Consider the following 26,182-nt stretch of genomic DNA (forward strand, 5'->3'; position numbering starts at 1 on the left):
GAAGGGGGCCTATAAGAAAGCTGGGGAGGGGCTGTTTGCAAGGGCATGTAGCGATAGGACAAGGGGCAATGGTTTTAAACTAGAGCAGGGCAGGTTTAGATTAGACATTAGGATGAAGTTCTTTACAATGAGGGTGGTGAAACACTGGCCCAGGTTGCCCAGAGAGGTGGTGGAGGCCCCATCCCTGGAGACATTCAAGGCCAGGCTGGATGAGGCTTTGGGCAACCTGATCTAGGGGGGTTGGACTAGATGGCCTTTAAAGGTCCCTTCCAACCCAACACATTCTATGATTCTATGATTAAGAGCAAGTAGTTATTAGTAGTCTGTTTAAAAAAGAATTTCTCAGTTCACAATCCAGCATGAAAAAAACCCACCCAATGTATTGCTTTCAAGTTTGCCAGTGGCAGACTGTTGTCTCCCAGCACCATTATCCATTGCCTAATTGGTTAACCAGGCCCAAGAAAGCTCATTAACTGCCTTCAGATAAGCCTGAGTACAAGACTCGCAGCCCAGCTCTGCCCAGGGGACGGTTGCATTTATTCGCCTGCGTGTTAATGGGGCATTTGAAACGCTTTCCTGGGGAGAGGAAGCATCTCCACCCGAGACAAGAACCTCCATCGAGACTCTTTCAGCCTTAAAAAAAGAAACATGCCTGGGTCGTTCTCCAGCACTTCAATGGCTGTACCAGGATAAAAGATTTTGAAGCCTCAAGCATCTAAGTGGCTCAATCACACCCGGCTTTTAAGGCCAGTGTAATACACCAGGCTAATGCAGGCACAATCTCATTTCCGCCCACTCCTGCCTTTTAAACCTTTGAACGCTGTGTTCTTCTCTACCTTGCCTTTGGCAAACAGGCACTTGTGTTTACTTGTCCAAATACAATTGAATAAAATCAAGATGATCCTTTCTACAGGTAGGCCAGTCCTTAAAAGCAGGTTATAAGGATATTTTAGCTATTTAGGATATTTTAGCAGCTCCTCAGAACATTGTCCCAGGCCACTGAAAGAGTCTCCTTGGCAGCATTGGGCAGCGATGACTGGTAACACGGAAGTTCCAGAGGACAAATGCCTTCACATTGCAGGTGTTAATTTATCTGATTATAAAGTTGGTATGTGACAAATAGAGTAGCGGACAGGTGCCATGTAGGCACTACATGGAGTAGAATGATGCCAGGTGATGCTGATGTGATTAGACGCGTGAAAAGAAGAGACCTCTGATTTAAATGCCCCAAGCTGGTCTTGCAAATAACATCTATTTGCACGATCTGTTTCTAGAAGGAAATAGCTCTGGACAAGACGAAAAATGCAGGCACCAAATACATTATTGAGAGACAGAGCGGGTCTGGGCATGCTCTACAGCGATTAGCAAGTGTGTTCTGTGTACAGAGGAAACCACGGTAAGTCGACATCCAGTTTCCACCGCCACGTAATCACCTGTGGTCACCGAGTGACCATACGGCCAAACCTGAGCCACAGCGGTGCTGCTTTACTGCTCACCTTCGACAGAAATAAAGGCAACTGGAGTTGAAAATTCAGGTGCTGGATCTGATTTGTGCCTGGTGATGGCAGGAGAAATAGAGACCTTGGAGAAAAATGCAATATAGGCAGCAGTTATTGGTCAGAAAAGCTTTCTGGCCTGGGGCAAGGTACCAGGGAGCACAGGTGACCCCCGGCAACCCAAGGCAGCCTGTGGCAGAGGCTTCTCCCACCCCCTGTTGGTTCCCACTTGAAAGATAAAACTCAACTAGAAAAGGCAGCATAAGGCTCAGGGTTAATAGAATCATTTCCAGCCACTGGAGGTGGCAATAAGGACTCCAGAGAAGACGGAGGCAGGGACACCGGAGGTTTCCTGCACATGGTGATACCTCATCTCAAATGCCTGCAACGGGATGTGCATCAAAATGTGATCATTGTCAAAAAAATTTCAATCCACATCTCAAAAACCAAAGCAAAGATTAGCCAAGGTCAAAGCACATCCACCGCATTCTCAAAATAGCAACCAGTTTCTTGCTACCAGTGTCCTCTTCTGCAAGAGTTTCCTCCAGCAGACACAGGGGCGAAGCGCTTGATAAAACGACCGCTGTCCTGGCATGGAAAATGCAGAGGCAGCAAATATGTCCAGTCATAAGGAAGGTGGTAAAGCTTCGTAACCTAAAACCTTAATAGCAGGTTTTAATTTATGTCGAAATATAGGTGAGGGGTATGTTTATGCCATACTTCCCACACAGAAAGCATATGAACCGGTCGTTGCTGGGCTTGGCCCTGTGCCTGGGAAGTCCCATGTGGACATTTGGGTCCGGGATCTCAGTAGTGACTCCACAACTTCATAGAACGTGTCAGGACCCACCCTGGGATGTAGGAACCTCCTGGCACAGCACGGCTCCCACCCGAAACAGGGCAGCCTGACACCCTGTGTTGGCAATGATCCCTACTCCATGCTAATCCCCTTCCCCTCCAAATCACTCCCAGGAGACGCTTGGGAGAGCACAAGCTGGCGTGTGCCGAGACCATTGCGGACAGAGCACCACCAGCGAAGGGGGACAGCCGGCTGTGCTCCTGCCGTGTCTCCCAGTGCAGATGAAGCCCTGATGCCAACACGCCACAGCTGGGACTATGAACCCTCACCCCGCTGTGACCTTCCCTTCCTCTCCTGCCCTTAGACAATCCAGTCTCCTGGCCTAGAAGAACCCATAAAGTCAAACCCACACCAACACTGGGGCCGTAAGTAGACAGCACTTAGAAGTTGATATTTCTACATACAATTCTGTATACTTTTACTAGATAATGTAAATTTTCAGGACCACGTATGTATCAGCCCTATATCAGGGCTATCAAAAACCACATCTGCGTCTGAAGGAAACCAGCTGCATCACAGAAACCTGAAAAAGCAGTAGCTGCCCAAGAGCGACCTGCAGGTAAACAAGGCGTTAAGCTGAAGAAAACCCAAACGTTCCCATGAAAAAACAAATTAGCCACTGTAATAGCATAAGTGGAACCGTTTAAAATCGTGTATGAGAACACAACACACCCACTAAGCTGTCTGGTGCTTCTCCAGAATTGCTCACTACACATGTACCTATGGCTCCTTTAACATTAACGAGCATTTCAGTGTTTGACCTACGGTTCTGCTGTTTGCGTCTGGCCGGCCTGGTAACCTGTGCTTGAAGACAAGCTCTAAAACCCAGCTGCGATACCAGAAGCCCCTTCTTCCATGGCTCTCCGCTCCCTCTTTACCTTCAGAAACTGATACCACCAAAGGGCCAAAGCTTCACCCTGCAGTTTCTCTTGACTCTGCCCGAAGCATTCCCCCTGCTCTGCCAAACATCAGCTGGTGCAAAGGTTCATTTCATGCAGAATTGTGGTTTTTTGCTTTAGCCCTTCACTAGCATTCTCCAACAACCTGTTTACCTTTTTGACCGCCGCTGTGAACTGAGTGGAAGCTTGGAGAGGACCAGTCATGGTCATTCCAGGACACCCACAGTCGGGTTCCACCATCAGGATTATTTTTCCTATTTAGTTACTTTGCTTATATTAACCGTGGATTTCAGTTACTGTTTAAAATACCCCGTCAGCTTTTATTTTCCATACCTTCAGTAACTTTGTCTCAGCAATCTCTGTCATGCTGCTGTTCAGCACACACAGCACCAGAGCTTACGCAGCTCTTTGGAGCTCCACAGGGAACAATTTAGGAATTGTTGACATTATTTTCCATGTAGTAACGTCACACTGAACGAGCCAGAATTTCAGGATGCATAATTTATCAACTGCTTATATTGATTCTGGATTGAATGGTTTTTGCTTTTGTCCAGAATACACAAGCTGGTTCCGGAGAGCAATACGTGCAAGCACCGTGAGCCGAGCATGAATTACTGCCCTACTGACGCAAAACAACCAGCATGCATCAACAGCACCACCGCAAATACCGACACGTAGGTTTTTAGGATATGTGAGCAGCCTTTGAAGTAGCACAGGTCACAGCTTCCACATGGAAACCAGTACGGGCAACATGCCCAAGGCACCTTCCCTACCTAACCTTACCTAACCCAGTCCTGTACTGCAGCACCTGAGTGGCAGAAGGCAGAGATCAGGCGTACGACGCGAGCCCCAGGGAGAAAGACAACACAGAAATCGGCATTGTCAGGGAGGGAGCAATCTGTTTTAATCATCCCCTTTTTTCCGGATCTCCACAGATGTTTGGAAACCCTAGTAGCAGCGCTGATGTTGCGCGGACTTCGGGACAGCTTGATTACAACCAAACTCAAGCGCGGTTCTTCAAAATGAAACCATTGTTCAACTGAAACAGAGCTGGGACAATGCAGGTGAGGAATAGCATGCGGTCCTTGTTATCGATGGTTGGTTTTTCCCCCTGAGTGTCCTGCAGATATCAACGTGATAGTTTTAAGTATAAAGTCTTCCAAGTGCTATTCAGACATCATTAACAAATAATTTAAATCTACAGAAAATGATGCACTCCTCTTTTCTTCAGTTGCAGAATTTAAGCCTCTATTCATGCGCTTCTCCAGAGAGGCACTGTAATTATGCTTGAGATTTTTAACATCACGTTATACTACCGCTGTCTCAGAAGCACAGTCAGGTCATAAATCACAGAATCCATCAGCTGATCCTGGACTAATCAAATGCTTTCTTTGTTCCAGGTGATTAAAGTGAAGCTCGGAGGAAAACTACCACCACTCTGCCTTTTACTTGCTTGCGCTGGAGCTAGGGAAGGCATTAAGCACGGGCACAGACTTCTCACGTGGAATCCAACACCACATGCCTGCACTAGCAGACGTTTTAAAGTTGTAATAAAAACCCCTCTCATTGCCCCATATATTTTCCAGGAAAGGGCTTGTTCAAAACAAAACAAACCCCCAAAAACAGAAGACCAAGAACACTTAAGCTACATGATACAAATTTCTCAAACAAGCTCCAAGTAATGTGACACTTGCACGCATGAACCAACTCCCCACCTATGAACGAGCCCCCAGACCCCCAGACCAGCAGAGAAGGCAGCTACAGTTTCCTCTTTCCTCCCCACCGCTAGGAGGTTCTCACAGTCCTGCACCACGTCACGAGCTACAACCCCATCAACAGGTATTGCTGCTTCTCTTGTTCCTTCTGCTCTCTGGGTTAGCTGCAGCTGTCACTGGTCCGGGAATCCGGGAATAACCCCATACACACGATGCGTGTCGCACGTGCCCACAACACTTACCAAAGCACACTGCTTTTTTAATACCGTACAGGACGGCATTAAATTCTGCAGGCTGAAAATCCACAGAACTAACCTCTTCAGTTTGCAGGTATATATTGGGTACAACTCGTGACTTGTCTATGTGTGCATTTTGTTCCTCTCAGATTCTGAATCATGCCCGTGACACATCTTTCCTGGCATATCGCTTCCCTTTGCTGCATGCAGATGTCAAAAGTGAAAACCAGGGCTCTTACAGACTGTCTGCTGCTTGCTTTGGATAGCAACGTTAGTGGCCATTTTACCTATAGACATTGCCCGCTCACTGCCAACTTTACCCTTCTTGTGCTCTCCTTCATCTTGTCCTGACAAGGCATGTAACCATTTCATCTGTCATATTTTCAGGTTGCTCTTCCTTACACATACATGCAAGATTTTTCTCTCCCCCAAGGTAATTTCCAACAAGTGATCCTTACCCCCATCGTCAAGACACTGAACCAGGCACGGGGTTCAAGAAAAGAAAAGAAAAGAGAAAAAAAGAAAAGCTTAAACACATATGTAAATTTAAGCACACTGGTATTTCCTGTTAAATCAGGACTTAACAAAACTTATTAACCAGAGATACACAACAAAAAAAAAAATAATCTACAAGTATCACAACTTTTTATTTAAGTTAGCTGAGGATGTGTATTTGGCTCAGGATTGTTTATCCTTGACTTTAAAGAGACTGACTGCAAATAATATAAAAAAAATAGAAAATGTAAAATTAATCAATATTTTCAAAATTGCCACAAATTTTGAAAACATTTGTATAAATTCTGCAAACTTTGTATACCCTTAAAGGGGCATAATTTAGTTACCATATATTTGAAAACATTAGTACTTCACCCTAAAGGCTAAACATAGACATATTTATGATGCATGTAATTTCAAGAGGGTATCAAAAGTGACATGGTTAGAAAAATATACATACTTTTGCTTCTGGAAAAGAAAATACTAAAACCGCCTCTCCTCAGATTTTTTCACAGTTCAACATAAAGTGTATGTTTATATACAGCTTCTGCAATCTGTCATTTTCAAGATATAGTCAAAGTTTCGTCAGTACAGAAAAACGTGCTCCGTTACTGCTCTATAACCTGTTGGCCGCGCTGATGCGTGATTGTTTAGGCAAGCCAAAAGAGGAGAGCCATACAGCAATGCACAAAGCAATCGTAAGAAAGGTAAGGAAAAATGAAAATATGCAAGAAAAAAGGAAAGCAAGTTGGTAAAGATAACATTGAGAGGAATAGTGACCAGCAGTAAGAGACATGAACTCTTCAGTAGCATGCAGTAATTTCTACAGGAAACAAACCATACTCCAAGTATTAAAAGGACACTTTCGTGGCACTTGTCGTGAATTCTAAGGAGTAGTATTAAAGATTACTTTACTGTCTACTGGAAATTGCCTGGACTGAATTTGTCTCAATGAATGTGGTTTGCTGCTGTGCTTCAGTTCATGGCAGTGTTAAACTTCAATTGCACACGCACCAAGCCAAGCAAAAGAACCCCCCTAAGCTTTTAAAAGGAAGAGAGATAGGAAGAAAGTTTCGAAAACATGTGCTTTCGGTACCTGAGTACAGTACAGTGGCCAACATAATTGGGGTTTGATTCTTACTTGTTTAAATTAATTCTGGTGTAAAGAATGATTTCAGAAGAGCAACATGGCATTTGCAAGGGAAGTGGCTGAAGCTGTATACAGTGACACTTCAAGATCTGAAATCCTTTACAGTGTCCTTTTAAGTGTCAGTAGACGAGAATCTTTGCTGCAACTGAAAAAGAACCGAGGCAAATCCTGATGAAGTAACCCAAATCAAGAATGTTACAATATTTCACAGTAATAAAGAAACAGTCTATGGAACTACTGAACAGAAAAAAGCATGAAGGATAATAGCAGCATATGGTTTACACTTTTCACTTTTCAGTTTATTAATATTAGTGGTGCACTCGGCAATGGATAAAGCAAGGAATGAAATTCTGACAAAACTGGCAATTATCTACCACATGTCAACACTTAATTATGGTCCTTGTAAACAGCTAACTCCTTTTTGAACTTTAATTGCAAAGAAAAGAATATTTACATATAATATATATGTATACAAGCACAAAACCAAAATTAAGTCAAATCCTTATCAAGGAAATCACATTTTGAAGAGAAGAAAACATAATCCAATATTAAATAGTGCATGTCCAAAGATTTTGAAGGCATCGTGATTTTCATGTTTTCTTCCTCCAGTCATTTCCCCCTGGGTTCTAATAGACTAAACACTTCATTTCAGAGTAAATAAGTGGAAATATTATAGAACAACTCCGGTAAAGAATAGCTCCACTACTGAAAAACGCTCGAGGCATGGTGATCCAGGACTCTGACTTAAAGCAAAAATAAACAGCGTATAATGCCACAGCAAAGAAGTGGCCAATCAGTACCATTGGTTTAGGAGATAACCTGTATTAAAAATAAAAAGATAAACCACATAAATAAATGGGATTATAAAGCACTGACAAACTTTCATTTTACAAACAGACATCTCCACTCAAGATTACACACTGTCTTCTGATTTAGGCAGCTCTGGTCCTACCATCTCAACTTAAAAATATGAAGTTGGTTGTCTTGGAGCTGCTACACACTTTGTACTCCTTTTGATAGTAGAGCCAACATAGACTGCTGCTTTCTCTTCATTTCCAGCAGTCTGTGTCTACCTTTATCAACCCCCAGGGCATTATTCTCAACAGGCTCTATCAATTTTAGCTCTCATTCCAAAAAGGAGAAATATAAGAGCACACATTCTCAAAGTAGTATGATTTACTGTGCATTCACTACTTTCTGAGGGGTCATTCAAAACACCTTGAGAGTTACCAATTTCCCTGTTCCTTGTGTTCTTTTATGCGAGACCTCATCCTTCACTATTCTCAACTTGTCAAGCATGAAACGTCTCCACCTGCTCCTCTGTTAGTCTGGACCTTTCTACCTCATTCAAACACCCATGCCACCTACATTAACTCCTCTCCGGCTTTTAGTGGTGCTTTTTACAAAGCAAAAAAAAAGTCAGCATTTAAAGACATAGCTTCTAATAAAGCTCCAACCTTTAGTATAATTCTAAAAATATAGGCTCTTGTGGACCATTCTCCCTGTGCAGAGCTGACTGAAAGCAAAGCAGAGTCTCACAGAGGCTCACAATACTCGACCCAGCTGACAGTAACTAGTACCAGTGCACTGAACTTACACAGACAGCAATCCAACAGGACCCGAGACACATTCCCCACCAAGTCTGAAGTAATGGAAACAGGCTTTCTTTAGCTGATGCAAGGAATCTACAAAAAGAATTAAAACGACTCAACAAATATATTCAACACATACCAAAAACTTTTTCAGCATACACAACAGTGATATTAAGTCTAGGACTTTGGTACCTGTTGTGCTGTTAAATTCAGATGGATTTTGAGCTAGTTTTATTTAACTAAATGACAGTCTTACAGAATACCTGCATATTCTTCGATACTAACTGACACAAGAATAAGTGCTCTCTGTCTGTCTTTATTGGTGCATTTTTTGTCTGTTTTTTTAAATACTAGCTCCAGACTTTCCTTCACGTTGCTAAAACTCAGTTTACATAACACTGGAACTAAACAACTAGATAGAGAACACAAGTTAACTCATTAAAACCCTTTGATTGATATATTTTTAATATATATCAATATACATATATACATACACATACATACATACACACAAACAAATGGATATATGCTCATACACATACACATTCCCACCCCAGGCATATTTATTTACCAATTTGTAATTAGTCATAAGTTATCTTTAAAATATAGTTACCATCTGTAGCAGCAAAGAGTTCATAAAGTGCCTGGGCAAGAACATTCACTACAAAAGAATGAGATTTTCTTCTTGACCAGTAAAATGTTCTTTTTGCCTAAAAAAGGAAAAAAAAAAATTCCATCAGAAATTCCGTCAGAATAGCATTCAAAAGATTCCCAAAGAGGTGGTAAAAGTCATAGTCATGTGAAAACGTAGAGTGGGTTCAGCGATAGACTAGATGGGTTCCAAGCTAGGTCATTAAGAAACTTTGGAGACTTGTTGAACCAGTTATCTAGGGCCCTCTAACACTGAATATAGGGGAGGGAAGGAAAAAAAAAAAAAAACCAAAAACAAAAAAAAAGGTAGTTCAGGGTGGGCTTCATCTCATTCTATAGTAGGTGGCTGGGGTAGGTCTATGGGTCTAAATCTCACTGAAATGATAAACCCAGCATCAACACTGATAGTGCCGATTCCCAGGAAAGAAGGACGTCTTCTAACTTACTACTGTGAGCTTAATGCAGCAGGTAAGAGGCTAGTGGATCATTGAGATGCCTCTTGAAAAACTTGATACACATGCTCGTTATTCTCCAAGTACCACTCACACCAGTGTAATGGTTCAAACCCATTCTGCCTAAAATCAATCTACATTACAAGTACACTACTAATATGGGAATATCAGAATATACTGGCAAAGCATGCTGACTAGACACAGCACACCAGTCTCCTTAAGCAAAAGAAGACAGGTCAGTAACCACAGTTTTGAATCCAGCTTTCGCCACACAGCCATACCGCTCACAAATCATAGCTCCACTTACTGGTGAATGCCTAACGTATGATTTATTTATTTAAACATTTGAAAACTGCTGTGCCTTGCTAATAACTTACATGTCCCCAAGTTGCCCAAAAATCAAAAGCGTGTCATTAAATTGCAGCAAAAGCTGCCTAAAACAAGTCCAAAATAAAGCTTTACCTTAAGAATGTCAGAATCTTCATAAAGGTCTGGGATATCCTGGAGCAAACATCTCCATATTTTAACATCATTTAAAATTACACTCATTCCTCCACCAGTTAGAGGGTGTCTTATATTATATGCATCTCCTAAAAGAAGAACACCTAGGTAGAAGAGAAAAATTAATGGGATACTGCATGACCATTACATACTCTTAGAACTCAAACCCTCCAGTTTTTTAAAAATCAAGCTTACTAATAATTAATTCCCACCAGACAATAAGATGAATAACAACTAGAAATTAAAAAAGAAAAATGAAGGGAAAAAAGAAGGATGTCTTGAAATTAATAGGCTTAAAAGGCCTTTAAGATGACTCAGGTAAAAATCTTTTTTCCCTATAGATATGCATGTGTGTGTCAAAGAATACAAACACACTTTTCAAGGTAATTTCTTCCCTTCTTTAATCAAGTTTTCCTTAAAAAGACCACATTTGTATGAGCTTGAGCAATTGAGTGATTTGAACTTAAAAATAAAGCAGGCACTGATTTGAAGTCTGGTGTCGATATAAACATTCCAGTTAAACTATGCCGAAGGTACATATTTTCAACACACTGTTTTTCATAGAATGACACAGTGGTATTGGACAGCAAACATACATCTATGATAACAAAACCATAAGTCCCAGAAGTTTATAATGCCTTTTCCCCTCCTTTTATTTCATAATACACACCTTTTTTGTTAACAGCTGAAGGAGGCAAGAAGCTGGCTGGCATGGTCCTTAAACGATCATTCTGAACCGCTATTAAGAATGGTTTCTTTAAGTGATCTGCAATAACCAAATATTTTAGTTATGCTACTTAGAGTCTAAAATAATTTGCACAAAACCCACTTTAACCTCTTCTTAGAGATATAACCTGTCTGAATTGCTAATCTCACAGATGTGAGCTGAATAAAGTGTTATTTGATGTTGAATTGAAGAAGAATGAATGGTTACTGAAACAGTAACTGCATACATGGAAAAAGTCCACACAGTTCAATGCATTCTGTGAAAGGTGCCTTTTTTAGTACATTTAATTGTGGCAATTATGGATGGAAATCTTTCTAGGCTTACCAGGTAGTTGCGGATGAATGTTCTCAATCATGTATTCTTTTAAATTTTTTGGCATTTCCCCTCGAATGTCAACAAGGACCCGAGTCTCAGTTGAAGAAATCTGATAGATTAGCACTGGGCTAGTTTTAGCTAAAACAAGTTCAGCATAATTAGCTTTAAATTGTGGTGCATCCTTAAAAAGATAAGAAGGGGTAGAAAGATTGAGACTAATTAATGAAAGGATATTAAAACTTCAGATATACAAAATCATTGTCTGAAATACACTGTACTCTGTTCTTAAAACCAGAAATCTAACTTTCAACAAAAGGTTTTTTTACATCTGCCTCACAGTTGCTTAAAAGTGTTTTAAGAGTTCAAAGCCTGCTCTTTAACTGTACCAAATATGCTAAATCTGACAAAACAAGTTGAGCTATCCTAGAGCTGGTATAGCGTATGCATCAATAATTTAGGAGTTAAAACATAGGTCAAAATTTCCAAGCACTCCTCAAAAGGACACAGAAACTGATATAACAGCTGGATAAATATTTAAAAGCATAGTTCTAATTGATTCTGTTGGAAAGCATTTTTTATTAGAATTCAAGACAATCCTTACAATAAAATGTCAATAGTTGCTTTAAAAAAGATATATAAATAAATGCTTGACTCTTTCATACAGACGTTCTCTATGTAAACTTTTGTAGCTCTATTAACAATTGGCAAGTCTTTCTTGCTAAAATCTCCTTCCACAGACTTCTGAACATTTCTCTCTCACTTTAAAAAGCTCTGCTATAAAAGTCTCTTCTGTATGAGTTCATATGAACAGGTTCTATAGGTACCTATACATTCGGATGGAAAACAAAACAAAACCCCACTAAACAGTAAACAAAGAGAGAAAAAATGCATATTGAGAAGGCAGCATGTGAAAGTTTTCCAAGGACTGATAAGCCCTAGAGACCAGCAACCCTGTGGAATCTAGAAGAGCTAATAAACTTAGGACACCAAGAGTCGGCCGAGTCAGTATAAGGCCACCAGCCCACATCAACAATAGCTTGTGTGACACCACCCAAAAGGGTGGTGGCTGCTGTATGAGACAGAGAACACAGCATGCAGGATTACACAAGCACCTGAGGCACCCTTCAAACACCAACTAGAAGCCCCTGGAATACCACTACAACCTACTTCCGAGTATATAGTCAGGGTTGGCCTTCTGAGGACTGCCCAACCCAGTAGCTGTGAACGTAAGAGTGAAGTATGTGAGTGAATAACTCAACATGTATGTGAATACTTATCTGCCATTAATAATTGCAGAGTGATTCTGTTGATAACAACAACTTAATGAATAAAAGGTGCTAGAAAAAAATATTCATTGTTACCTGTTGTCCCCACCCCAGCAGAGATACTTGAACTCCTTTTATGTATCAGGTAAAAGCAATTTACAAACCTTTCAGTTTGTATTTAGTATTACCTAAATACAGTAGGTGTTGGTATCACCTTGCAGTGATCTTTCTAAGAACACTTAGATGCTGCAAAGCCTCTCTAAGACATCAGACCCTTCTCATTTCTCAGTGTAGACCACAAACAGCCAAATAACAAGAATGGACTACAATATAATCAGTGAAATTCAGACCCACATCAAGACACAGTAGCATACTGGCTTATATGGTGTCATACATAAAAGTTACCTTCAAAATGCAACCAACAAAATGGGATGAAACAGTAACTTTGTTGAAGACCAAGTTTTTTCTAAACTTGGAGAAAAGTCCATCAGCTACAACAGTAAGCGGTGCGTGAAGTTCCTGCAGCATGGAAGGAGGGGAAAAAAAAAACAAAACAAAAAGGAAAAAAGAGATATGACATTTTCAATTTTATTTCAGAACAGTGGGAAACAACTCCCAAACCCTCATAATATATCTAATAAGAAATAACGTATTTTTGCTTTTTGCTTTCCTCATCTTAATTTAACTCCATTTCCTCTAAGAGTTTTTCAGACATGAATTCACATAACACAGTTGTGGTGACTGTGTAGGAACTTGTATAAAACAAAGACCAGAAAGTAGAATAATTGCATCCATCAGCCTATAACACTCTTCAGGAGAAAAAAGGAAAACAAAGACATTTTAAATGAAAGAACGATGCATAAGGAACTGAACAGAAACAAATCGTAACGAACTAAAACTAAAATGCAGTAAGCGTACCAAGACTTTCTTTAAAAGACCAAGCAGTGAACTCTGAGCAGTCTGTAGTATGCTTAGGAACTATAAGCACAAATAGTGTAATATAGACAAAATACAAAATATAATCCGAATAAACTGATTAGGTTCAGCCTGAACGTATGCACAAATTCCTAATGTTTAACAAACACGTTGTTCTCTAACATGAACAAATTATTCTGATTGCTAAAATACATTTTTAAGCAGTTTTTGCTATAGTAATATAACAACATTATTAGAGTAGAAAACATTAAGAGGTAGATGTTTCCTTCTACCTAAAGCTTTCTCATTGTCAGTATATTCAGTGATTTAACTGTAAATGACTATAGATTTATACTGAGTGTTAATCCTTGGCCTTCAATAATCTCATACATTTGACATGAGCAGAAAAAATTATTTTCCTTTTAACTTTCAGGATGTAAGTAACAAGGCAAAAAAGAGTGCTGTGTTTCATTAGTACTCTTGAGAAATATTTCACTATTAGAATCATAGAATCATAGAATTGCTGAGGTTGGAAGGGACCTTTAAGATCATCGAGTCCAACCTTTAACCTACCCTGACAAAAGCCACTTCTAAACCATGTCCCTAAGTGCCCCATCTACCCTTTTTTTAAACACCTCCAGGGATGGTGAATCCACCACCTCCCTGGGCAGCCTATTCCAATGTTTAATAACCCTTTCAGTGAAAAAATGTTTCCTAATATCCAATCTAAGCCTCCCCTGACATAACTTGAACCCGTTTCCTCTTGTCCTATCACTTGTCACCAGGGAAAAGAGGTCAGCCCCCATCTCTCTACACCCTCCTTTCAGGTAGTTGTAGAGGGTGATAAGGTCTCCCCTCAGCCTCCTCTTCTCCAGGCTAAACAACCCCAGCTCCCTCAGTCGTTCTTCATAAGGTTTGTCCTCCAGACCCCTCACCAGCTTTGTAGCCCTTCTCTGGACACGCTCCAACACCACAATGTCCCTCTTGTAGCGAGGGGCCCAAAACTGAACGCAGTACTCGAGGTGGGGCCTCACCAGTGCCGAGTACAGGGGGATGATCACTTCCCTAGTCTGGCTCACCACACTATTCCTGATACAGGCTAGGATGCTGTTGGCCTTCTTGGCCACCTGGGCACACTGCTGGCTCATATTCAGCCAGCTGTCAACCAACACCCCCAGGCCCTTTTCTGCCAGGCTGCTTTCGAGCCACTCTGCCCCAATCCTGTAGCGCTGCATGGGGTTGTTGTGACCCAAGTGCAGGACCCGGCACTTGGCCTTATTAAACCCATTGGCCTTGGCCCATTGATCCAACCTGTCTAGATCCCTCTGTAAAGCCTTCCGACCCTCAAGCAGATCAACACGCCCGCCCAGTTTAGTGTCATCTGCGAACTTACTGAGGGTGCATTCGATCCCTTCATCCAGATCATTGATAAAGATATTAAAGAGAACCGGCCCCAGCACCGAGCCCTGGGGGACACCACTTGTGACCGGACACCAACTGGATTGAACTCCATTTACCACCACTCTCTGGGCACGGCCATCCAGCCAGTTTTTTACCCAGCGAAGAGTACACCTGTCCAGGCCATGAGCAGCCAGTTTCTCCAGGAGAATGCTGTGGGAAACAGTGTCAAAAGCTTTGCAAAAATCCAAGTAGATAACATCCACAGCTTTTCCCTCATCCACTAAGTGGGTCACCTTATCATAGAAGGATATTAGGTTTGACAGGCATGACCTGCCCTTCACGAACCCATGCTGACTGGGCCTGATCACCCTGTTCTCCTGCATGTGCCGTGTAATGGCACTGAGGAGGATCTGTTCCATGACCTTCCCAGGCACCGAGGTCAGACTGACTGGCCTGTAGTTCCCCGGATCCTCCTTCCGGCCCTTCTTGTGGATGGGTGTCACATTTGCTAACCTCCAGTCAGCTGGGACCTCCCCGGTTGTCCAGGACTGCTCATAAATGATGCAAAGTGGCCTGGCGAGCACCTCCGCCAGCTCTTTCAATACCCTTGGGTGGATCCCATCCAGCCCCATAGATTTGTGCACCTCCAGGTGCTGAAGCAGGTCCCTCACCGTTTCCCTGTGGATTACAGGGGCTTCATTCTGCTCCCCATCCCTGTCTTCTAGCTCAGGGGATGTAAGCATTTGGTGAGCCAGTATGTGAATAGTAAATCCCTGCCTGCAACGTGTTCTTCTACAAACAGTTCTCTCCTGCATAGGAATGGGACTCAGTCACTTGTGACACATGATCCTTACATCGAAGGGAAGCCGGACAAAACTAGACGAGCATAGGGCTGAGTAAAATAATATACATTTTGGGTCTCTGAGCTCATAGAAGTGAGCTTAGAAACAGTTCTAAGAGACAGCAAAGCTAACAAAACCTCTTTTCTATGGATTCCTGTCTCAGATGATTGCAAGCTCTAATTATTCATGCAACTAGAGCAAGGCTACCTGCCCATATGGGTTCCCTGGTGTCTAATTCATGCTACAATTTTTCCAGTCAACATACTAAGACCTTTCCTCTAATCAGTTGCCTGGCTTTGATAAATTTTTTGACTTTACTTTTAGCATAGTGGCTAATTTCCACCTCATTTAAGAGAATAAAAATCTCAAAAGTAATATGTTGGACAATGGGGACAGAGAGAACAGAAAAATGCAAGACACACAACATAGATCAGCCGCCTTTCCTTATGAAAGCAGCCTAAGGAATGAAAACAGACTTTGCTTTTGGTTTTTGTTTTCCTAAGTAGTTTCCCAGCTGTAAAAAGTCACTAGGGAAACACAGAAGAAATGTTGAGCAGAAATTTCTCATACTAGATTTCTACAATCAAAGGAGATGTAGGAGCATGAATAATACAGCTCTTTCCAGCCACACAACTTCAGCATTCAAAGCAAAACATTAATTTGCTTATCCCCGTTACACAGATAGGAAACTCAAAGCCTTAAGAACAAAATTCATGCTGTTAGGAAAGATGTAGGCTAAAACACTGGTCACCTTACTGCTGGTCAAGTCAGTCATACGTAACATTACAACAACAACAACATTACCCATAAATGTGCAAAGCTTAAAAACAAGCCTCAAAGCAAAATATGCACTCCCCTCAAAAAAAACCAAAAATAGAAAAAACAACAAAACACCAACAAAAACCAAACAAAAAAACAAACCCCCAAAAGTGCCCCCTTCTATACTGATGGATGATTAATTCCGTTGGATTTGGGAAAAAAAAACCCAACCAACAACACCCCTCCTCCAAACATCCTATCTTTGCAGTACCCGCATGTGATTCAATGGCTTATTCTACCAGAGTGGATTTCCTAATGTTTTATTCATTTTATATGACATTAAAGATAGACCAAGGAACAGGACTTGTAACTCCCACTACCTCCAGCTACCTCAAGAGGGGCCAAGGATGTTGTTTCCACTCAGGTCTCTTACAGCTTCCTACTTACAGCCTTCTGCCATCAACTGGGCTGAAATGCCATCAGCCTGAGGAGGGTCTAAAACCAGCTCTCCTAAATCCTGGGCAAGTACTTTTAAGAGGGTCTTTTACATATGGTTTTATACCACCATTTCCATTCCTAAATGACCTAAAGATGACAGATTTTGTTAGTAATGCTCAGAGCAGGATCTTCCAACTACTCAGGAACTTTCTCAATCTGGTATGGAGGGCAGCAGAGCGCAGACAGGAGATTCCTGTCTTCCCCATCAGAGCACATCTGAACACACTGGATACATAACTTTAGGCAGCAAAGCAATTTTAAAGCCAACAAAGGAGGAAGTTTCAAGTTTGTCTTTTCTGGAGAATCGGTAGCATATCCAGAACTTCAGCACATAGATACTACCTACATTGGTCTCTCCTAAACTTTTTCTTGTAAATTCATACAGTTTCATAGCATTTAGCCAACAGCTTAGCATTATTTGAGACAAAGAACATTAATCGAATCAGTGACGCAATTAAAATAGGCCAGAACTCTCTTTCTGTGATCCAAGAAATAACTAGACAGAGCTATCTCTATGAATAGGCACATATCTTCTTACTTTCAGACACATCAGTCAATGGTATGTGGAAATGTAGACAATTATACACAGGCAAAGCACAAATCTTAATATATTGGTTTTTCACTAGCAACTCTCAAAAGATTTAAAACCAAGACATGAATATTGAAATAAATAATGAACCGAATTCTCCAGAGACTATGAAAGCAGAAGCTGCCCAAGAAGTTATAACAAGAATTCCCATATACCAGGACTGTATCAACTAGAAAGTAATCTCCCTTTATTACAGTTTTCGCATTGTTGATAACGGCATTATTTCTGACCAGTACAGTTTTAAAAAATTATATATATACACACACACATATATAGAAACCCTCTATTCTCTCAATAGTTTAACAAAGACTGTAACAGAAAATGGTCTCTCACCTTAGTATCTCCAGTTTCTTTGTCCTTGTATTGAACACCCACGACGCAGTCATCTTCCTCAAGCAATTGTAACACAGTTCCCTCAATGAATTTTGCACTGAATAAAAATAAAATAGAAGTGTTAGAACAGAATGGAAGAGGATTAATGATGCCAATATTTCAAGGCACTAGGCACAGAAGGAAAAGCAGGTTTTCACTAATCTTGTCTCTGCTGACACAAACACTTTGTTTAAACTTTACAAAGATCTGTGACCTTGACCACTTTCAGAAGCCGCATTAAATACCAAAAGTGCTTGTCATTAATTTCAATTCAATATTACCATTTGGTTTGATACTTGAGAATATTCTAAAATGGTAGCGCTTATCTTAAAGACCCTACCACTTGGCAGAATCCCTAGCTGTGCTTCAGGTGTTACATGGCCATGTGAGAGATTCAGAGGAGTTTGACACATAATAACAATCAGAAATCAGGCAGCTGAACCTTCTCTGCTAAACAGTGGGAAATGCTGACAGCACGGGTGAGACTTAACTCCAAGCAGAACTTGGGAGCAAGATCCAAAGTAGCATTTCAACATTTAGAATGCACAGTATATAAAAGTGAGGTACCTAATTCTCAGAGTAGCCGAAAATCATCTAACCTGTTTAGGACAGAGACGACTAGCTTTTCAGTTCAAAAATTCAGGATACGCTTTTTTTTTTTTTTTTGCTATTTTTGCTTTTAAAGTTCTGCTTATGTTTGGGGTTTGAACTGAGCATCGCTTAATTCTACCTCCCAACCAAAGCTATCTGGGGTTCACAAATTAAATCTCTGTAAACTTACATCCCTTGTTGGGTCTGAGCTGTTAGACCTGATCCCAGCAGTTCAGACTTAACAGCTTAAAATGGACAATCTCTCTCCCTCACAAATATTTTCATATCCAGATGGAATTCCACAATTTGGTGAAATGAGCTAAAGGTCCATGTGAGAATACAACAGTTTGATATTTTAGGCTCTCAGAGGGAATATGAGCAACTGAATTCGTGTCTTTTCTACATGTCAGACAGCACAGAAATTTCAGAGCAGATCATGACTGGCTTAATTTGCCAGGCAACAGGCAGGTTGTCTGAACCAAAATACGAATGGTTATGCATAAGCATAACAGAAACTTCAACAGCAAGGGAGGGCAGCAACATGTCAGGTTAATAGCAGGTGAATCAGAGATCTGCAGATCCTATCAGCTTTAAATTTCATTTCAGTTGCTCCCTTCTTTTCTGGTCCTCACCCACTGTAAAAATAATTAACTAAGGATGCCCTACCTCTTTTGTCTGCAAAATTAATTTTACTCATCTGAAATCAATTCATATTGCCTAGTACTTATAAGGAGGATATATTAATCGCTAATAATTACCCCCATATTTTCACAAGTTATGAGATGAAAAACAAAGCCTCATGGCACCATTAAGAGTTCTTGATCTCCCCCGCACGTTAACTTAACATGCAGTTTTCTATGTTACAATTAAAATGGAAAGCAAACATATACAAAATGAACACAAAGAGAGTACGGTAAAAGAGGAAACAATCGAATTCAAACCACAAACATCGGCTTTTGTAAGTTTCTGCTTCAAAGACTGTATACGGCTACTGGAGTTCTCCCGTAATTTGAACAAACTGGTGCCCAAGTTTCACTGAACTTGAAGCCTCAACAAGAAGGCTTTAGCTTGTATACCAAATAAACATGGTTTTCATTAATTTTAACTGTACTACAGAGCTGATACCTTTTAGTGCTAACTTTAATAATTCATATGATATAATAGATATGATAGGAGAAAGCAATTTTCCAGTTCAGAATAAAGACATGTAAGGTATAAAGATGATAATGCTACACGTGTTTACCTTGTAAGCATTATTTGGGGGGGAGGGAGAAAAAGACAAAACAAAACAAAAAAACACGCCACAGAAAACAGCACATAGAATCTATTCTGTTTCAATAAGTTTCCTTCTCATCTCTTGTATAAAAGAAAGCAATCAATCAGTTAAAGAGGAGATACCAAACACTAATTTTTATTTCATCAGGAGGAGAAGGTGTCTTCAAGGTTCTGAAAAACAGAAGTTACAAACTGTTGGAAGACCTGCTTCCCTTTACTGCTCCTTTCTGGTTATTTTGCTTGACTTCTTATTATGAGAAAAAGCAGAACAACATGCAAATGTGAAAGAAGCTTGATTTCTGGCATTGCAGATAACACCAGTGGAAAAAACAGATGCTCCTGTTCATTGCAGGAGGGTTGGACTAGATGACCAAACCATTCTATGATCCTAAGAAATGATACCAGGTTTGCCACTCATTTCTTGACCAAAGAAGCTCTACACATTGCTCAGTGAGATGAGATCACTTCTGTAAAATGCCATAGCCAAGAATCAATAGAAGAGAATCAACCCTTTACCCCTCAACTGTTCTCTTGCACTAATGGGACAGTACCTTGCCTAATATTTAAAGCCTATAGTCCCATAATTTAAAGATTAATTTGTCCCAAAGGCTAACGTATGATGTATATGCAACTCATGAACACGCCTACAGAAATCAGAGCAAGTAACTATAGCTGTTACATTCTCTCAGTCTTGTTCATTGCAGCCTTCTGTGTTGGGGTAGAGTGAAATGGTTAAGGAATCTCAGGCATGCTGGGAACAGTACTTCTGAATCTCTGGATCACAACTGGTCTCAAGGTGACTCACTTGGACTCTGCCATAGCTGCCCTTCGGAGACCCATAATGAACTTGCCATGATGAAAAGATCTTCCACTCGCGACGCGGCCATCCTCAGATGTTGGATAAGGAATTTCAACCTCTGACTTGCTTTCTATGTCATGAACTATGTAACCATTTACTATTTGTGAATCAATACCTTCTACTGTATCTGCAAAATATAAGACAATATGCGAGTTTAAAAAAATCTTTAAGAAAGATTAATTATGTATCAAAAGAATTTCTTTACATGAGTCCACTTTTCTTAATCAAAACACACATGTTGAAGGATGAATATTTTCAAAATGGCAGAGTGGAAATACACAAGCAATTATAATTCAAATATTAAGCACAGATAATGTATTTCTTCACTTTCCCTGCAGGTATGCTTTTTCTAAAAACATAACTGAGTGTAGTAACTGTTGTGTGATAGATATATTTACAATTTGAAATGCACTCACCTTCAAGACCCAGGTCTCTAAGTGCATTAAAACCTCCAGGTTGCAACAATTCTCCAACTATCCTGTCAGGTTCTTTCAGATCCCTCTCTATCACAGTCACCTTTCTTCCATCCCTCGAGAGCACTGTGGCCAAGGAAGAACCAAGGACACCTGATCCCACAATGATGATTTCTGGATCATACTGGGGCGATAACGTTGTATTTGGAGCAGTCTCTGTCAGATATACATCTGGGAAGTTTACTTCTCTTTTACCCTTTAGGAAAAAAAGCCAAAGTTACATGTGCTAATGAGTCTGTACCATAACCCCATCAGAGAGCTGACTTTGGACTTGTTCTAGTTTGACCAGGGGACCGAGAGCATATCAGTAGCTGGAGAACATCTTCCAGTTTAGTTTTGTCCAAAATGAAATTAGTTGTACTCTACAATGCAACAAAGCCACAACAAGCAGAGGGAAAAAAAGGAAACCAACATCCACACAAAAAAAAAATCAAAACACTTGCTTAAAACCGCGCTGCTGATCAGATGGTTCCTATAAAAGGTGGTATGCCAAGGCTGTCCCATACTCTTGATCCATAAAGTAACATAACAATACCTTCATACTAGTGAGCTGCGACTACACAAAGGCTTTAGCACTTTGCAATGAAAAAGTCATCAGATTCACTGGAAAATGCATTTCTCTTTAGTTTTACGTAAGTGAACCTACCTACCAAAAAACCAGCTTATGGTAATACTCAGCATGGAAAAGTGTCAGCAGAAGCAGCTGTCTGGGAAACTATAAAGAAGCATTCCTAAAATGAAAACTCTTCAGACAGTCAAAGTATGGGCAAAATTACCATATGACTACATTTAAAACTGTCAAGAATTGACATACATCAATTACATATTAATTAACATATAAAATGGTACCTGAAGACAAACTATGTTACCGTACTTTTCCAATAGCATCTAAGCACATACACTTCAAAGTGAAAAAAAGCTGTAAGGGAAATTTTAGTGCAAACCTGCAAGTCATTTGTCCATCTGCTAGAACAGAGTCCAATTCACTCTTTCACAAATGCCTCAGCACTGCTGTGCTGACAGTGGTAAAAATACAATTGCATCAGTGAAACAAATGCCCAGAACAACACTGACACCAGGATTTCTAGTGGCATAGTGTTGTGTTTATATCTACAACGTAGCAAGGGTGTGCAAAAACTATCTGAATTCAGATAATAAAAGAAATTGGGGTAAAGGCAGGCTTTACCAGAAAAAAAAAAAAAACACACAAAAACCCCCAAGATAAAAATCCAGAACCTTTGACTTGCAGCCAAAAATAATTTCAAATTCTTTTGTGCAAGGGGTCAGTGCCCAGCTGAAAATGCCGAGAAGCACACAGGAAAGTAGCCAAACAGTGCTGACAGAGGTACTGAATATGCATGTCCAGCTAAGCTCCAGCCACGAACTACAGCTCTCTCCACTGTCTCACTGCAAGTCTCACACTGGGCTCAGTAGAACAGACTGTCTGAGCTCAGATCCTGCAGCTATTGTAGAAGCAAAAATTTAGCAATACTTTTCAAATAAATCTATCTGCAGTTGTCTAGACAAATGTGTTTCATCCAGAAATATTAGGAAGCTGATCACAGAGCCACAGAATGGCTGAGGTTAGAAAGGACCTCTGGGGGTCATCTGGTCCAAACCTCGCCCCCCCAAGCAGGGTCAGTTAGAGCAGGCTGCCCAGGACCATGTCCAGTTGGGTTTTGAATATCCCCAAGGATGGAGACTCCACCACGTCTCCAGACAGCCTGTGCCAGTGCTTTGTCACCCACACTGTAAAAACGCGTTTCCTGATGTTCAGAGGGAACCTCCTGTGTTTCAGTCTGTGCCCATTGCCTCTGGTCCTGTCACTGGGCACCACTGAAAAAAGCCAGGCTCCATCCTCTTTGCATCCTCCCTTCAGGTATTTATATACATTGATGATATCCCCCCTGAGCCTTCTCTTCTCTAGGCTAAACAGTTGCAGCTCTCTCAGCCTTTCCTCAAAGGAGAGATGTTCCAGTCCTTCATCTCTACATCAGACTGGCAATTGAATATGTTTTTCTACTAGTATAATAATTCTTTACCACAATTCTTTCTTCAAATGCATTTGATTTGACTCTACAGAACCCCTGGTCCACCACTTAAATAAGTTTCACTGTTTCTTTTGCCATCCAAAACTAATACAAAACACGACAAATCAGATATCCAGCATCTAAAAACAAATGCTCTCTAACCCTTTCTTAGCTTCTTTCCCCGACCAGGGCAGAGGGTCAGCAGCCAGAGGGAACAGGAGGAGGACATTGCACCCCACATGACACGTCTGAATTGAACCTACCTTTCTGGATTTGGGTTGTTCAACTTGTTGAGATCCTGGAGTGGGTTTTGCCCAGAAGAAGCCAACAAGCGGTAAAGTTGAGAGAACATCAGAGAGCATCCCCAGGTGGGTCTTCCGCTGCTGCTGCTGCTTGGGCCCCCTGAAGTGGTACCTGTACGATAGCAGCAAGCCAAGGGAGAAAAACACTAACACGGAGAGTAGCACCTCCTTGTTAGCGTAAGTCATGATGTCTCCGCACTTTTTATACACGTAGATGAAGGAGGCGATACCCAGAAAGGTCCACATCGTGTTCCTGGTTGCTTTCTCCAAAAGTTTTCCTGCCGACAGATGCTGCCCAAAACGGGTTTCAGCAGGAGGTGTGAAAAATATACATATAGAGACGTAAAGACTTCCTTTGTGACGGAAGGGAGGGAGATCTCAATGAAAAAACAAGGAGCTCCACAGAACCCTGTAGAGGAGCAAGCCCCACCTCTCCGGGCTGCCACAGGAGCCTAAAGAGAGGTTCCAAAAATGCAAAAAAAAATTAAATTTAATAATCAATATAAAACGTCTTCAAATCACCGAGATCCGCACAGCAGCGTAGGGCTTCCCCGCCCCAGCTACCGGGAGGGATGCGCAGCCCTTGCGGCGATGCGGCCGGAGCCTCCGCGCCCGGTGAGGGAGGAGGCGGCGGCGTGAGGGGCCCGCCCCGGCAGCCCGTGACGCACCCGGGGGGTGGGGACGGCTGATGCTCTACCTGCTCGCCTCAGGGCCCCCCGCAGCCGCCGCACGGAGGGAGGATGCGGCTGCGGCTCTACCTCCGCCCGGCCCGACTTCCCGCCCCGCCGTCCGGCAACCCGCGGCCCGGCGCCCCAGGCCCGGCGTCGCCTCACGGCCAGCGATGGCGGGGGGGGGGATGAGAGCGGGCCGCCAGGTGCGGGAAGGGCGGGGCTATGCTAATGAGCAACCGCCTCCGCCTCTTTCTAGGGACCGCGCGCCCCGTGCCTCAGCAGCAGCGGGCCAATCGGCGGTGCTATGCCGAGATGGCGCTATGGCCGGGCGCCCAATCCGAGCGGGGGGAAGGCGGGGCTTGCGCCCGCCGGGCCGCTAGGGCGATGTGACGACAGGGATGGGGCGGGGCGGGCGCGCCGGGGTTGCCACGGTGCCGGGATGAAGGGAGCTGCCGCGCGCTCCTCCCAAAGGCCGGTCGCGCGTGCGTGCTGCGCCGGGGCCTGGGGGGGCGGTGGGCGCGAGCCGGCGGGCAGCCGTGGTGCGGGGAACGGCGGCATCCAGGCGGCGACACCGCCGCTTCCTGTGCTCGGTTCGGCGCCGGCCGGGGGCGGGAGGCTGAGGGCGAAGAGCCCAAAAGGTGAGGGGAGCGGCAGTCGTTGGTCCCCGCCATGGTCAGTCCTGAGGGATGGCACCGTCCTGCAGCTTGAGGAGATTTTAAAAAATGTTCCAACGGAAGAGTGTAAGGGTATGGCTGTAGGACAGGCGGGGGGACGGGGCGGGCTGGCAGCCGCCCAGCTGCAAACTGGGCCCAGAAATGCAAAACCCGTGGGAGTACTGTGTCCAGTTCTGGGCTCCCTGGTTCAAGAGGGACAGGGAACTGCTGGAGAGGGTGCAGCAAAGGGCTACCAAGGTGATAAGGGGACTGGAACATCTCTCTTATGAAGAAAGGCTGAGGGATTTGGGTCTCTTCAGTCTGGAAAAAAGACAGCTGAGGGGGGACCTTATCAACACTTATAAATACTTAAAGGGTGGGTGTCAGGAGGATGGGGCCAGGCTCTTTTCAGTGGTGCCCGGTGACAGGATAAGAGGTAACAGGCACAAACTTGAGCATAGGAAGTTCCACCTAAACATGAGGAGGAACTTCTTTCCTTTGAGGGTGGCAGAGCACTGGAACAGGCTGCCCAGAGAGGTGGTGGAGTCTCCGTCTCTGGAGACATTCAAAACCTGCCTGGACGCGTTCCTGTGCAACCTGCTCTGGGTGACCCTGCTCTGGCAGGGGGGTTGGACTAGATGATCTCCAGAGGTCCCTTCCAACCCCTGTGATTCTGTGAAATGACGGGGGAGAGAGGTAAGACAGAGCCTTTGGCACCCCAGCCTTAACGACGTGAAGGGGAATTTGGAGATTTGCTTCTGGGGTGATTTGTATGGCTGTACAAAACCAACAATACCGAAATAATCCTTTTTTAGCATTGGACTCCTCAGGACCACACACCTGTGGTCCTCCCTTTTCTCTGGGAGAGGGACCTTCCTTGGGCTATGTACTTGTCACAGCGCAATGATATTGAACAAGTCTCTCCATTGCAGTATAATAATAGTTAAAATGATGAAGCTATGTAACATGTCAGTATCCTGCTCCAGGCAGAACTGGTAAAAGAACGAGCAAAACGAATTGCACACAAACGGAGCGATGCACTCTGTCTTGAGAAAGGAGAGGGAATCCTTGCGGTAGCAAAATGGAGTGGATTTTGAAGAGGGGAAAGACTAGTAGTTTCTCATGCAGTAAAAAGGAGACTGAAAATAAATGGGTAGACTTGAATGAATACAGACAAAGAAGGGAGCCAGTAAGAGAAGGGGTTTTGTTTCATTCATCAGATGAGTCAGTTTAGGCTAAAAGTAAAGATCCTGTCAGCTAAAGGGGTCAAGCACAGGTTTTTCTGTATGGTAAAGACACGGGTCTCATCCAGCAATGATGGTTATTCCCTCAACGATGAAATGAACCCTGGTGCAGCAGAGGCATCCACGTTCATAGGCATCTACCTGTAAAAACATGTTCACAGCAGGAGCTGCTTTTCCCTAGGTTGAACTAGGGTTATTACAGCTGTCAGCAAGTTTTATGTTTAAACCACTTGAGACTGAACCTCTTAAATACATCTGCACTTGATTTCCTACGTTCAGTTTACTAATGTGCCCTGTGCCTGATAAAAATGCTTTTTTTTTAATGGACTGAGCTCCATGGAGTCACTCGATACGT

At 42.5% G+C, this 26,182-nt stretch overlaps 1 protein-coding gene across 1 annotated transcript; it reads right to left on the bottom strand.

Moving 5' to 3' along the window:
- Positions 1–5,843: 5,843 nt before the first annotated feature.
- Positions 5,844–24,080, bottom strand: SQLE (squalene epoxidase). Its single transcript, XM_054193369.1, has 11 exons — positions 23,221–24,080; positions 20,871–21,123; positions 20,401–20,581; positions 17,691–17,787; positions 12,759–12,872; positions 11,098–11,269; positions 10,717–10,812; positions 10,008–10,150; positions 9,056–9,152; positions 8,448–8,535; positions 5,844–7,669 (listed from the first exon to the last, which is right to left on the bottom strand). Exons 1-11 carry the CDS (start codon positions 23,503–23,505, stop codon positions 7,477–7,479), a joined length of 1,719 nt encoding a protein of 572 aa, XP_054049344.1. The 5' UTR covers positions 23,506–24,080; the 3' UTR covers positions 5,844–7,476.
- Between the last annotated feature and the right edge of the window lie 2,102 nt (positions 24,081–26,182).

This window comes from Rissa tridactyla, chromosome 2 (assembly GCF_028500815.1).
Source record: "Rissa tridactyla isolate bRisTri1 chromosome 2, bRisTri1.patW.cur.20221130, whole genome shotgun sequence".
NCBI classification, from domain to species: domain Eukaryota; kingdom Metazoa; phylum Chordata; class Aves; order Charadriiformes; family Laridae; genus Rissa; species Rissa tridactyla.

Bases quoted from the DNA above. Each gene is read 5' to 3' on its own strand.
- SQLE (XM_054193369.1), bottom strand. From the start codon at position 23,505: ATGTGGACCTTTCTGGGTATCGCCTCCTTCATCTACGTGTATAAAAAG. The intron at 12,873-17,690 runs GTGAGAGACCAT...TCCATGCTGCAG, and splicing joins AAGAAACTGGAGATACTAAG to GAACTTCACGCACCGCTTAC. The intron at 9,153-10,007 runs GTAAAGCTTTAT...TTCCTTTTTTAG, and splicing joins AAGATTCTGACATTCTTAAG to GCAAAAAGAACATTTTACTG.